The sequence below is a fragment of the Carettochelys insculpta genome, chromosome 6, assembly GCF_033958435.1.
Source record: "Carettochelys insculpta isolate YL-2023 chromosome 6, ASM3395843v1, whole genome shotgun sequence".
In the NCBI taxonomy this organism is placed as follows: Eukaryota; Metazoa; Chordata; order Testudines; family Carettochelyidae; genus Carettochelys; species Carettochelys insculpta.
Window position 1 is genome coordinate 122453944 of NC_134142.1, and position 13707 is coordinate 122467650.

The 13707-nt window shown below is 44.6% G+C and overlaps 1 protein-coding gene across 1 annotated transcript in view; it reads left to right on the forward strand.

Moving 5' to 3' along the window:
- The window catches only part of LOC142015178 (E3 ubiquitin-protein ligase rnf213-alpha-like), a 151246-nt gene that overhangs the window by 95462 nt on the left and 42077 nt on the right, over nucleotides 1–13707 (forward strand). The window contains exons 44-51 of the mRNA XM_074998595.1: nucleotides 1633–1790; nucleotides 2657–2860; nucleotides 4330–4526; nucleotides 6667–6787; nucleotides 8412–8512; nucleotides 10209–10382; nucleotides 12237–12412; nucleotides 12914–13010. Coding sequence (XP_074854696.1) covers nucleotides 1633–1790; nucleotides 2657–2860; nucleotides 4330–4526; nucleotides 6667–6787; nucleotides 8412–8512; nucleotides 10209–10382; nucleotides 12237–12412; nucleotides 12914–13010 — 1228 coding nt within the window. The remainder of the gene's footprint in view (nucleotides 1–1632; nucleotides 1791–2656; nucleotides 2861–4329; nucleotides 4527–6666; nucleotides 6788–8411; nucleotides 8513–10208; nucleotides 10383–12236; nucleotides 12413–12913; nucleotides 13011–13707) is intronic.

The following is a 13707-nucleotide window of genomic DNA, read 5'->3' on the forward strand; positions in this document are numbered from 1 at the left end:
AGAGGAGACTTCTCGTAATAGAGAACTCTGTAAACTATGAGAGAAAATTAGGCTACGTCTACACTAGCCCAAAACTTTGAAATGGCCATGCAAATTACTAATAAGGCGCTGAAATGCATATTCAGCACCTGATTAGCATGCCACCAGCCATGGCTCTTCCAGACGGGGGCTCTTTTCGAAAGGACCCCGGGAACTTCGAAATCCCCGTATTCCTATCATTAGATCTTTCCTATAATCAGATAGGAATAAGGGAATTTCAAAGTTGGTGGGGTCCTTTCAAAAAGGACCCCCATCTGGACTAGCTGCGCGGTAGCGAAAAGCAGCAATTTCGAGGAGCCACGGCCGGCAGCATGCTAATGAGGCGCTGAATGTGCATTTCAGCACCTCATTAGTAATCTTCAAAATGGATATTTGCATGGCCATTTTGAAGATTTGGGCTAGTGTAGACACAGCCATAGAATGAGATCGATTGGATGGAAGCTGAAAGGAGACAAATTCACACAGGAAATAATGAGTGCATTTTTAATAGGGAGGGAAATTAACCATTGGCACAGTTCACTTAGATATGGTGTGGGATCTTCTTCACTTGGAATCTTGGTTTTGCTTTACTAAATTTTAATCAAAAGTTTTAATCAAAATAGTTTGGAGTCAGAAAATGCCAGTTGGAGAAAATTGAAATTTTGTTGATTTAGATGAAAATTTGTGAGAAAACAAATTGGAAAAAAACCTGTTCAGAAAATGTTAAAATATCTTGTTTCAACATTTTGAGGATAAAAGTTTCCATTTTTTTGTTTCTGAAGGACATTGTTATGAAATCTGTTTCATCTATACAATATTGAAAAAAATAGTAAAATCAAAATAAACCATTTTAATTGTATCAAAATTAGTCATTTTGATTGATCCAAGTAAAAGCCATAACCGATTTTTTGTGAACATTTTCAGAATTTGGCTTTTTGTCATGATTTGTGACCAAAAAAATGCAAAGTGACCATTTTTTTTCACAGAACAGATCCACTTTCTGGCCAACTCTACATGTAAGTCAGCCAAATGCAAAGATCAAAGGATGTAGGTCACACTTGCCCAATGGTGGACTGTATTCTGGAAATCACTATTAGGGGGAAGGATGCTCTAGATAGATCTGGGGAACTAGGTCTCTGTCATATATTTGCCAAACAATAGGGTCAGTGCATCTGATGAAGTGAGTCTGTGCTCACGAAAGCTCATGCTCAAAACTTTTCTGTTAGTCTATAAGGTGCCACAGGACCCTTCGTTGCTTAATTTAATGTGACTTAGAGGAGTCTCACTGGTGAGGGGAAGAGTTTCTGGCTGAATATTCCCCCGCGGGACTGTCTGAGTCCCCCTTTCCTTTGCAAACACACTCCTGCATTCCTTGAAAGAGTCACAATTACTCCAGTTGGAGTGATCTAGAACCTTCCCCACTAGAATGACCTTGAAGAACACGGCATCATAATTCTAACAAGTAGCCATTTACACTAGAGAAAAACAGACCCCCATCTCCTCACAATTCTTATACCTGCCCCTCCAGTCACTGCATTATAAACAATTAACAACCAATATTTATAGCGATCTGCTATAATTGAATAAGCCCCTCTCCTTTCTGTGACATCCTAGGTTTTCCAAAAGACCCTACCATGGATTCTGCTGAGATGTTTCAAAGTTCTGTCTTGACTATGCCAATACCAGATGGCAGTAGCTCAGAAATGGTTCAGCGTTATACCAGTGATTTTGTGAGGATGGCATTTCCAGGGCAAGATGTCCAGGTTTATGAGGTAAATATGTGTCTGCAGAAAGGCACTGTTATACGCTACCAGGTTGGGGGGTTGGGGTGGGATTATCAATGGTACAGCAGGCAAATTAGACTTAATGTGGAAAAAAATAGGACCAGATCGTTAACTGGTGTAAATCAGCCCTGACTGTATTTGAGTCAATGAAGGCAGATCCAGCTGAAGTCAGTCAGTCATAGCACCATTAGAATTAGTGAGTTAGATCACCAGCTGATGCAGGATGTGTCAGATCTCCTAATTTTTTTTTTTTAATTTTCTGTACCCCTTTTTTTTTGAAAAATCATAAAGATTTATCCTGAGTCTTTTGGAAAAAAGTATTGGGTTTCTGATTTTTAACAGTCAGAAACTTCTAACAAAAATAAAAGTGATTCCCATCCAGCTCTGTTTTTGATGAACACACTACTGAAAATCTGTACGTCCCCTTTCATTACTGCTAAGGGCTCACAACACTTTTTGACTGGCGTTACAATTGGTGATGATGAAACTTTCTATATCATTTGTTAAACACAGCAACAACAGAGAATTTAATTCTATGGGCGGGGCAGAGGATAGAAAAGCCAGGCCCCTGGGAAAAGTAGGTAGGGGGCGGGGGAGGCTAGCTGCAGGCCCTGTGCAGTTCTGTGCTGCCTGGACTACATAGTCAGGAGCTTTGGCAGTGATTTAAAGGGACTGGAGCACTTGCCACTCAGCCATTGCAACATTGGAGGCATCCAGGAGCCTTGGGCCCCTTTAAATCACCAGGTCCTGGGGCAGGTCCCATTTTTTGCTGCCCCCATGTCAGTTGCCCTGTCTGTAGGTCAACCACTATTGCTATGGTTGTTGAGTACTAATACCTTTTATTTTATTGCCAGATTTTGTCGAATGTTCTCATAACTGGCGCACAACAGCTCTGCTCCTTGATGGCAAGTGAAGATGCGAGGTTTTCTGTGATCTGGCTGCACATTGAATATTTCTACCTACAAGAGAACTATCAGCTGTTCATCAACTTAGTAAAGAATGAGGAGAAGTTAGCCAATGAGCTGCAGAAAGTTTATAATGAAGACCCATCTAAAATGGTGAGTGAGGTTCTCTAAAAAGAGTTGAAACCTATAATTGTAAACTGAGAATCATCTCTGAGAGGATGTGTTTCTACTGGACCTGCAGTTACTGCCTTTTGGCCCTCTGCTCTATGACATTTTTATTGATGATCTGGAAGAAAGCAAAACCAATCATGATAAAGTTTGCAGCCGACTCAGAAATTGGAGGAGCATTAAATAAAGGCTACGTCTACACTAGCCAAAAACTTCGAAATGGCCATGCAAATGGCCATTTCGACGTTTACTAATGAAGCGCTGAAATACATATTCAGCGCCTCATTAGCATGCGGGCGGCTCCGGCACTTCGAAATAGACGTGGCTCACCGCTGCGCGGCTCGTCCAGAGGGGGCTCCTTTTCGAAAGGACCCCGCCTACTTCAAAGTCCCCTTATTCCTATGAGCAGATGGGAATAAGGGGACTTCGCAGTAGCCGGGGTTCTTTCGAAAAGGAGCCCCGTCTGGATGAACCGCGTCAATTTCGAAGTGCCGCGGCCGCCCGCATGCTAATGAGGCGCTGAATATGTATTTCAGCGCTTCATTAGTGAACTTCGAAATGGCCATTTGCATGGCCATTTCGAAGTTTTTGGCTAGTGTAGACGTAGCCCTTGTGTTATAATACCGACCTTAGCACTGCCTTAAATTGACCTAATGGTATTTACAGTGAAGAGAGTGACAATGTAAAATCGAGCTAACTGCCTTAAGTTCGACTTTACCACGTAGCATAGACAATCACTTAGTTCCTGAAGAGGAGGAATGATGGATGCTCTGTGGCAGGCTGTTGCAAAGTACATCGCTTGTAAGCCAGTGCGCGATCTCTCTCCCCTGTGCCACACAGGTAGTGCTTGTTCCTTTGCCTCGGTGGCTGTGTGTAACACACTGGCACTGTAGCTGTGGTTGTGTCTTGCTGTTACTCCTGTCTTGCCATTCATGGAGTTGTCCTTTGAACTCAAGTGGTAGGGGTCTTTGCTGATGAGGTGGTGTGTGTGTATGTGTGTGTGTAGCCACAAGTTATTCCTTTCTAACCTACTCCAGTTCTGTAGGCTGAGATGCCATTTCAGGAGGGCCAGGGTCGGGGAGCAGCCATGCATCCTGGGATGTTGCTTGCTCTTCTTCCCAGTCCCCTGACTGTCAGAAAGTGAGGGGAAAGTACACAGATTTTGTGAACGATTCCTTTGCCCCCTTCCCTCACCATCCAGAACTGACAGACTTGCACACAAGCTGTGTATTTTCCCTCGCTCCCTGACAGGGGAGCAAGAGGAGAAGCAAGGGATATTTCAGTATACAAGGCTGTTTCCTCCACCCTCTGAAATGGTGCTCTTGGTTCTGATGCTTCAACTCTTCAGCAAGCAATACGCCTGCCCTGTCATTTTATCTCCTCTTTGCCCCATCCTCCAAAAACCAAGGGCTAGCTCTGAAACTCACAGGATTTCTTTTAACATGTTGTTTTAGTTTGTAGCTCTTGATGCTGTGAGCATCATCCTGAAGCAGCTGCAGCCCACAGAGAAAGCACTCCTGCCATTCAAAGCCTGCCTGACCTGGCTGAAAAGGGTCAAGTCCATTACGCAAACCCTGGAGCAGCTGATCACATCTGATGACTACCAGATGAGATTTTTCTGTAACAAAGGGGAGTTACTGAACAGCGTACTGTAAGTGTTAGCACCCCACTAAGTCATGTCTATTTATTTGAAAGCATATAACCTTTTTTTTTAAAAAATTGTAATACTCAAAACTTTTTTATCAACACCTATGAAGAAAGGTTGAGGGAATTGGGTCCATTTAGTCTGCAGAAGAGAAGACTGAGAGTGGATTTGATAACAGCCTTCAACTTACTCAAGGGAGAAGGTTGCAAAGAGGCTGGAGAGAGGCTGTTCACAGTGGTCACAGATGGTAGAACACAGAACAATGGTCTCAAGTTGCAGTTGGGAAGGTCCAGGTTGAACATTAGGAAAAACTTTTTCACTAGGAGGGTGGTGAAGCATTGGAATGGTCTACCTAGGGAAGTCGTGGAGTCTCCATCCCTGGAGGTATGTAAGTCTCAGCTCGACAAAGCCCTGGCTGGGCTGATCTGATGGGGTTTGGTCCTGCCTTGGGCAGGGGGCGGACTTGATAGTTTCTTCGGTCTCTTCCAGCTCTATTGTTCTATGATTCTGTAAACACTTTTTTACCCAGGCAGAATGATGCGTTTTCCTTTAAACAATTTGTTTTTGCGTGCCATGTGCCATTTTCTTAGAATTTTCTGAATTTACATATAGAAAAAACTTGAAAACTAAAAAATTGCCTGCCATTCTCAGCTGGAAATAAAAAAGATTTTATTTGTTGTGTATTTTTTACCAGAAACTTCAACTACTGCAAACATTCTGGAGTTTGTTTTAGTGTTGTATGATCTTCCTCTTCCTTTTATAAGCTTTGCTGAGCAGACAGCAAAGGGTCTCCCTGACAGCAAGCCATTGTACCTAGCCTGGGCAGGTTGTGAGCCAAGGAACCTGTTTATACATTCAGTTCCTATATCCAGCTGCAGGGCTGTCCTTCCCCACACACAGAATATGCAGCTGTGTAGGGCACCCTAAAATTTGGGGCGCCGCTGGGTCTGAATGTCCACCTACTTGCTTCTTCCCATCCCTGGTCTGTTGCTCTGCTTCCTCTGGAGAGGATCTAGTTAACTTAAAAGTGAAGAAGCCTTCCAGAGCTATTAACAGAGCATGGAACCTGTGAAAGAGCCATGCAAGTGGAAATTGAGCCATTTAATGGGCATTTGTCAACCCCAGGCATATACTGTCAGTTTCTGAATTTACTGTCAAAACAAAAAAGAAGTCCAGTAGCACTTTAAAGACTAACAAAATAATTTCTTAGGTGATGAGCTTTCGTGGGACAGACCCACTTCTTCAGACCATAGCCATACCGGAACAGACTCAGTATTTAAGGCACAGAGAACCAAAAATAGTAATCAAGGTTGACAAATCAGAAAAATCTTTTCAAGGTGAGCAAATCAGAGAGTAGAGGGGCAGAAGGGTGGGGGAGTCAAGAATTATATGAAGCCAAGTATGCATAAGAGCCCCTATAATGACCTAGAAATTTCCCATCCCGGTTCAAACCACGTGTGAATGTGTCAAATTTGAATATAAAAGAGAGTTCAGCAGCCTCTCTTTACAAACTGTTGTGAAAATTCTTCTTCATGAAGACGCAGACTTTCAGGTCATTAATGGAATGGCCCACTCCATTGAAGTGGCTTTATTTAATTCTTGGCCTCCCACCCATCCTTCTGCCTCTCTACTCTCTGATTTGCTCACCTTGATAAGATTTTTCTGATTTGTCCTCCTTGATTACTATTTTTGGTTCTCTGTGCCTTAAACATTGAGCCTGTTCCGGTCTGGCTATGGTCTGAAGAAGTGGGTCTGTCCCACGAAAGCTCATCACCTAATAAATTATTTAGTTAGTCTTTAAAGTGCTACTGGACTGCTTTTTTGTTTTGATAGTATATAGACTAGCACGTCTGTCTCTCTGAATTTGCTGTGTTTGTCGACAGGACCTGAGTTTAAAATGTGCTTTAAAAAATGGTTGCTTGTTTGTTGGTGCAGATTGTAAAATCACATCTCTAAAAAATTGTCCCTCCATGGCTGCAGGTAGGCAAAGGGGCATCAATTTAATAGTACTGTGAAGGACTCCATAAATCCTAAGGACAGCCCTGTCCAGCTGGCTGTTTTTTTCCAGAGATGTGGAGGAAGAGTTATTTTTCCCTGCAGACAAGGTGCAGCTATTCTCAGGGAGGTCATCCTGTCTCTTTTTCAGACACCAGTGGACTTGCACCAACATTGTTTACCTGCTCATCGATCACCTGCTACATGATGAAACGGACATGGACGAGAAGCTGCTTAAGCTCATTGTGAAGCAGTTTGTCTTTCTCTGGAACGTAGGTGTATAAAACAGCACCCCACTGCTGCTTTGAAACCGCATGGAATGCAAGGCTCCAGCCCCAAAGCCCTGCACTATTAGGAAAGGAAACAGCTGGGAGAAAAACTTCACCCCAGCATTTTTTTGCAGAAAATGCACATTTGGCAATACTGAAATGCTTCCTGGGTTCATGTCAGTTTTGCCAAATCGTTTCAGTCAGAAAAAAAAAAACCAGGAAAAATCAAAACATTCCTACTTTTTGGTTTAAAATAATTTTTTCATTTAAATATTTCCTTTAATTTTAGCTTTTAGAATGTTTAAAAATGAAAAAGGATTGAAATCAAAACATAATGTTTTGGCTTTCTCCAGAATGTGTTGATACTAAACCAATTTGATGCAGAGCTTATTTTTACCACAGTTTTGGGGGAATTGCCAGCAAACTGAAAAATCCATTATTCACCCAGCTCCAGAGAGGAGTCCCGTTTTCAGAAGATTTGTCTAACTTTGTCCTTCACCCACATGGGACATGGTGGGTCTGCAAGAGTTGCTCAGGCTGCACTGACCCTGTGCAGTTGCCTAACATTCGACACCTGCTCCCCGCTCCCATGCAGTCACACTAACCCCAGGCCCTCTGCTGTCCTAGCCCTACAGCTAGAGCCTTGCTCAGAACGGAAGGCCCTTGTTTGGCAAAGGGTTTGAAGACTTGGAAATTTGGATTCATGCCAAATTGGAACAAAAGCTAAATGTTTCAAAAATTCCCAGAAAATGAATTTTGGGGGAAATAATTTGTTGTGGGTTGATTGAAACATTTTGATTTTTAAAATTTTTGGTATTATGTTATAAAAAATATGGGTATTGCAGTGTAAAATATAATTTCCTTGTTTCAGGGTTTTGGTTTTGTGACAAAAACCAAAACAAAACAACAAGCTTTTTGCAAGAACACAGACCACATCCATATAAGTTTTTAGTGACAGGAAACTAACTAACCAACAATAAGAAGCCCTGTGGCACCTTATAGACTAACAGATATTTTGAAGCATCAGCTTTCGTGGGCAAAGACCAGCTTAAAGCTTATGCTTCAAAATATCTGTTAGCCTATAAGGTGCCACAGGACTTCTTGTTGTTTTTGAAGATACCGACTAACTCAGCTACCTCTCTGATAACAAAACAACATGTTTTGACCAGTCTTTCTTAGCTAGTGCGCTTCGCAGTGGGTATGGGTGCATAATACTGGGCACTGAAGTTTACAATGTTTGATTCCAGGTCTCTCTGAAAACCTTTGGAAATTTAATTCAACCCTGGTGCTTCTGCGTTCTGATACAGTCATTGGTTATGTGCTATGGCTTCTGTCAGACTCCAGCCTCATTCTGTGCACAGGATGAGCAGGGAATGAGGAAGAATGTTGAAGGCTCTGGGATGGGATTCAGGAGACTTAGGATCTCATCTGGGATCTCCAACAGCCTTCCCATGTGATGTTGTACAAGACTATCAGAATGCACAAAGGGGCAAAGTTAAGGGTGAATGGGCAACCTTGATTCTGACATATCCTAACTTATGAGTGCTTGCTTTATGAATGTAACTTTTTAAACACTCCTTTCATCACTTAGCCTGTAATGGCATTCACTGTGCTTTATTTTCTGTAGTTACTGTACAAAATTGAAGACCGTAAACCAGCAAAGATTTTTGAAGTTGTGACAAAAGTGTTGAAGCGATGCAACAACAACGCTGCCACCATTTACCTTGTGTAAGCTGAGCAAACAAACAAACAAACAAAAAAACATTCTGGGTGATTGTTCAGCAAGGGCATTTTAGCAGGCAACATGTCAATTACTTAAGTTTGCAAGTTAGTTTATTTCCTGACTGTATTTCCGTGTACCAGGGCACTCCTAAGTAAGCTTTCGATGCTGTGCCCAGGTAGATGCAAAACATTGTGCATTATGTACCATGGGTGTGCACAATTTCTCCTCCCCTGAGTGCCCCCGGTGGGTGGGCACCTTGACACCAGGGCGCATGTCCCGCTTCTCTTGGGTTCCTTAGGAGTCCCCAACTGGCTCTCGTGTCTCAATAATAATCCTTCTTAGAGCCAGTTATAAAAGGCGACTGCAAGGAACCCAGAACAAGAGTCCCAAAGCATCTTCCATTTGTAGCCCACAGCACAGATAGTCCATAATGTCCCATGACAGTGTAACTGCCCTTAGCTGGGCTCAGACTTGGGACCTCTAGAGCTTGGTGCAGGAGCTTCTACAGACAGCAAAAAGGAAGCTGCTCTCAGCTAAGGCTGTAGAGGAGACTCCTTCTTTCTCTCTGGGTGTGTCTACACTTGCATTCCTCTTTCGAAAGAGGTATGCAAATAAGGTAAATTGATAGCTTTGCATATTTGACACCTAATTTGCATATTCTAATTTTGAAAGAGCTTCTTTCGAAAGAAGAAAGCCAGTGCAGACGCTGCTCTTTTGAAAGTCAACCCCATCTTCAAAAGAATCCTTCTTCCCATTAAATAAAGGGAAGAAGGATTCTTTCAAAGATGGAGTTTATTTTTGAATGAACAGCGTCTACACTAGTTTTCTTCTTTCTAAAGAAGCTCTTTTGAAATAAGAATATGCAAATGAGGTGTCTATGCAAATATGCACCTTATTTGCATTTTCGATTTCCCTCATTTGCATACCTCTTTCAAAAGAAGAGTACGAATGTAGACACACCCTCTGTAAGTGGTCTTGGTGCCACCACATGGGACAGGGGACCCACGCTCCCAGGTGTGTCAGTTGCAACAGCAGTATTCTCCATAACAATCTCGGGGGTTCTCCATCACACCAGGGCTCTTTGTCAGTCTTCTCTTGTCCTTCTACCAGGAAAACCGCTCCACCCTCCCATCAGGAATGCAACCCTACTCCGCCCAGAGGCAAATCCTTTCCGCACACTCCCAGTCTCTCTGCTGGGAGATCCCTCCTCAGTAAGGAGCATCTCTCACTCCTCCTTTTACATTAACTTTTTCCAGCTCCCCTGGGGGGTGGGATCAGCAGGTAAGTCTCTCCTCTGCTCTCCTTGCCTTCAGCCCTCTCAGGCCTGGGAGTTCAGCCAGTAAACCCTTCTGCTGCTTCCCTGCCTTCAGCCTGTCCCCTGGGGCCTTATACCACTTCCTTCAAGGACTTCTTCCCTCATCTTTGTAGCTCCAGATGCTAGTCTGCCTTTTAATTGGACAAACTGGAAGCACCTGTTCTGGCAGAGGGGAGCAGCACCAGCTTCATTTAAAGAAGCTGCCCGCCCTCGGCAATTATTGCCACAGAGCTTGAGCCCATCTTTATTATGTTATTTGTTTATATACATATATATAAAATGCTTTTATTATACATGTCTTCATTATTTATTTATTGATTCTGGAAGGCACAAGGCAGAGGAAAATCAGAGCCTGTGAATTGAATCTTGCTTTTGTGATCTTTCAGGAAGGGAGTGAACGAGTGCAAAAGCTGCCAGAACGAGATCACTGACCCGGCTGAGCTGCCCTGCGGCCACATCTTCTGCACACAGTGCATCCTGGAGTGGAACATCAGGCAGTGCAAGATCTGCAAGGAGGGCATCCCTGACGATTACGTGCCCACTGCCTCCCAGATCACCCGGTGCTCTACTGTTGACTGACTTTCTGATTAGGGAGACTTCTTTTAACTATATTCCCAATAATCTCCCTGGTCAACAGCATGGCTAGAATGATTGCTTTTCTCTGACACCCCTCTGCTAAATTTGAGTTCTTAGAAGAATGGGCCACCCCCTCTCCCAGACCAATAACAAACACAGTCCCTCATCCTACTGAAGGATCCACTGGGTGAGGTCTCTCCATGAACTGTTACATTAATTGGACTCTGTGCATGTGGGGTCTGTACGCACTGATCCCTTTGCAAGCCTGGGGCTGGGGACTATCAGTAGCGCAAGCTGCAGATTATAAGTGGAGGCATTGAGTGCTGCTTCCCAGTCTGGCCCCTTTCTAAGGCTCTGGTGGCACAAAGGGGACCAAAAGCAGGTGCATCTCCCCAGCTGGGGATTCCTTCAGCACTGAGGTGTGCCTGGGGGGCATATGGCTGATGGCGAGTGGAATTTTCCAATGTGCCCAGGGGGTTTAGGAACCTAAGTCCCACAAAAAAATCATGCTTTTGAAAATGGGGTCTGTGCATAGGGGCTGAGGCGGTGGGTGCTCCAGGGCCCAGGCACCCCCATAAAAAATAGGGGGTTCTCAGCATCTACAGGGGTGGCTGCAGATCAACTGTTTGGTGACCTCACGGTCTGATTTTGGTTTCAGTGGTCCCCACAAGTCGCTCCTCTTCACCCCCTCCCTTTGTCTCTTGCCCATAAGGCTGGAGACACAGAAAGAACCAAGCTAGGTGAGAGGTGCTTGGGGGTGGGGCGGAGAAGAGTGAGTAGTGGGCAGGTGGATGGCAGCAGGGCTGACAACCACCACCATGGGCCCTGGGGCAAGGTGTGGAGAGGGCCCCACTCTGCACCCCAGAAGGGGCGGGGCCAAGAGTGGAAGGGGTGGGGCCAAGGGCAGTTAACTCTTAGTGCTGCCTAGATAGTGGTGCTGGGTTCCCTCGCTCACAGCCACGTACAGTGGGAGCAGCACCTGCTGTAGTACTTCAAAGGGACCTGGAGCTCCAGCCACCGCCCCTGCCAAAGTAGCAGTGGTGGTGGGCAGAGCTTCATGCCTCTGTGAAACGCTGGGGCCCTGTGCAACTGTCCCCTCTGCCCCCCACATCATCAGGTGTGGTGGGCAGAGCCTTGGGGGAGGGGGCAGAGAGGACAGTGGCGGCTGGTCAGGGGGTAGGAAGTTGGGAGCGGAGGCAGAGAAAAGCAGGTGGGAGGCACTCAGGGGAGAAGGCCTGAGAGGAGGGGGCGAAGTGGAAGCTGGAAGAGGCAGAATGGGGGCAGGGCGTCAGGAGGGCATGTGGGGGGGATGAGGGCCCAGAATGGGGGTGGGGCAGTCACCAGCAAGAATGAAAGTCAGCACCTGTGTATATGTGGGCAGTTGCTTGCCAGGCCTGGCCTTTGACTTAGGACAGAGGCCAAAGCTGGGGGACTGGCAGTTGGCTGTGGAACGGCCAGCCCTTACAGTCATTGCCAGGTCATCAGGTCACGAGCAGCCCTAAGCTATGCTGGAGGCCCAGAGCTGCTCTCAGCATCAGAAAGCTGCAAAGTGACCCCTTTGTGCTCCCTGTTATACCTTTGCCCAGTGATTACAGCACACGTTGGAGAAGTGCTCCCTGGGACGCAGTGTTGGGGTCAGGTTTTCTGATTTGGGGTGATTGTTTTAGATGCATATTTGGTAGCCATATTCTTTTTTTAAGGATTTCACAGTTACAATGTTTGCTTTTTCCCCCACTGTCAATTTATTTAGCTTCAGCTTTGAGCACTTCTGATTTTCTCTGCTATCTTGAATATTAGAGTAGCCACATTTAATTTTTTTTTTCTTTTTCTCACCCCAGGGAGGCAGTTGCAAGTCACAACAAATTCAGGAGGAAGTGCAACTCGTTCTTTGTGGAGTTTGTCAGTAGTTACTGTTTTGGGGACAAAATCCCACCATCTGCAGAGATCATCGAACAACTGATTAAATTTGTGGCCTGCAAACCCTCTAACCCAGAACACCAGGAAGCTAGAAAAGGTGAGTGGTGTGTTTAATATGGGAATAGCTTGACCAGTCCAAATGCTCAGCTAGTCTGAGTCAGGCCCCAAAACTCATGAGGGTGACTTAGTCAGGAGACGAAAACCCAAACAATAAATATGAGGGTTGATTTTATTTGTCCTTTGGTGTTGGCGCATTTAGGGTTAGTTGATGCCGGCTGGGGCAGTGTTCCCTGAAAGATGAGCACCTGGGTGGCTGCCTAGCGGAGATTCATTGTGGCCCAGCTGATTAGCAGAGTGCCCACAGCCAGCAGCATGTGTTTCTATTGGTAGTGCCATCTGCACATGACTCGGTGCACATAACAAAATTTATTCCACCCATGGATGGAAGAAATTTAAATTAAATTAAATTAAATTAGAGGGAAACCTAACTAGGGTCTGGCCCATGGACTCCAGTGTTACTGTGGCTAATTCACACCAGCTGGGGCTCTGGATTCATGGTCAAGAAAAAAAAATAATTCAGTCTATTCCTTGGTTGAAGTGTACAAACCAACAAGTGAGTTGTCGCCCTTTGAAGAGTGCATGGACCCAAGTCCTACGGTCAGATCCTCCCTTTTGAAAATGTTACTCCGATACAGGTAGGTTCTAGTGCTTCCTGTGGCTATATTAACCCTATTTCATTCACAAATCTCCTTTGGGTATAAGCCTTGTTGTGCATAACATTTGGAGTTAACCAGCTTCAGACAGTGACAGCAATGTAATACTTCCATAACCAGAAGGACTCCAATAGCTGTCTGTTAGAGAAGAGACAGGATGCTCGGGAGAGGTGGAGTAAATAGACTGCTTTATTGCTAATATTCATTCTGCTTCAGACCCCCAACACACTGTTCTGAGTGATCAATGATTTGGCACTGTTTACACTCTTTTATCCATCTTAATATGTAAATTCACACACCATCCCACATCAAATTCACACACTATCGCTACTGCCATGAAATCCTTGTTGAGTAAGGTTAACTCCCATACAATGAATATTAATAAGCAGGCGATACATACTATTTTACCCACCTCTCTTTACAGGGTATTCAGTTAGATCAGTACTTTTCTACATTACACACTTCCCAAATCAGCAGGTTACAGGGACTACAGAGGATGTGACCCCGAACATATTCTTACAGAATGAGTGAGGACTGGGCAAGAAAACACTGTTAACAAAAAATGCGTTCAGCAAGTGACAGTCTTGCTGCAATGATGTGTTTATCTGTCTTTCCCAGTCCTCAAGCAAGGAAGAAAAAACATGTCTATAGATGAACAAGGACAAAGTCTGCTCTGGCT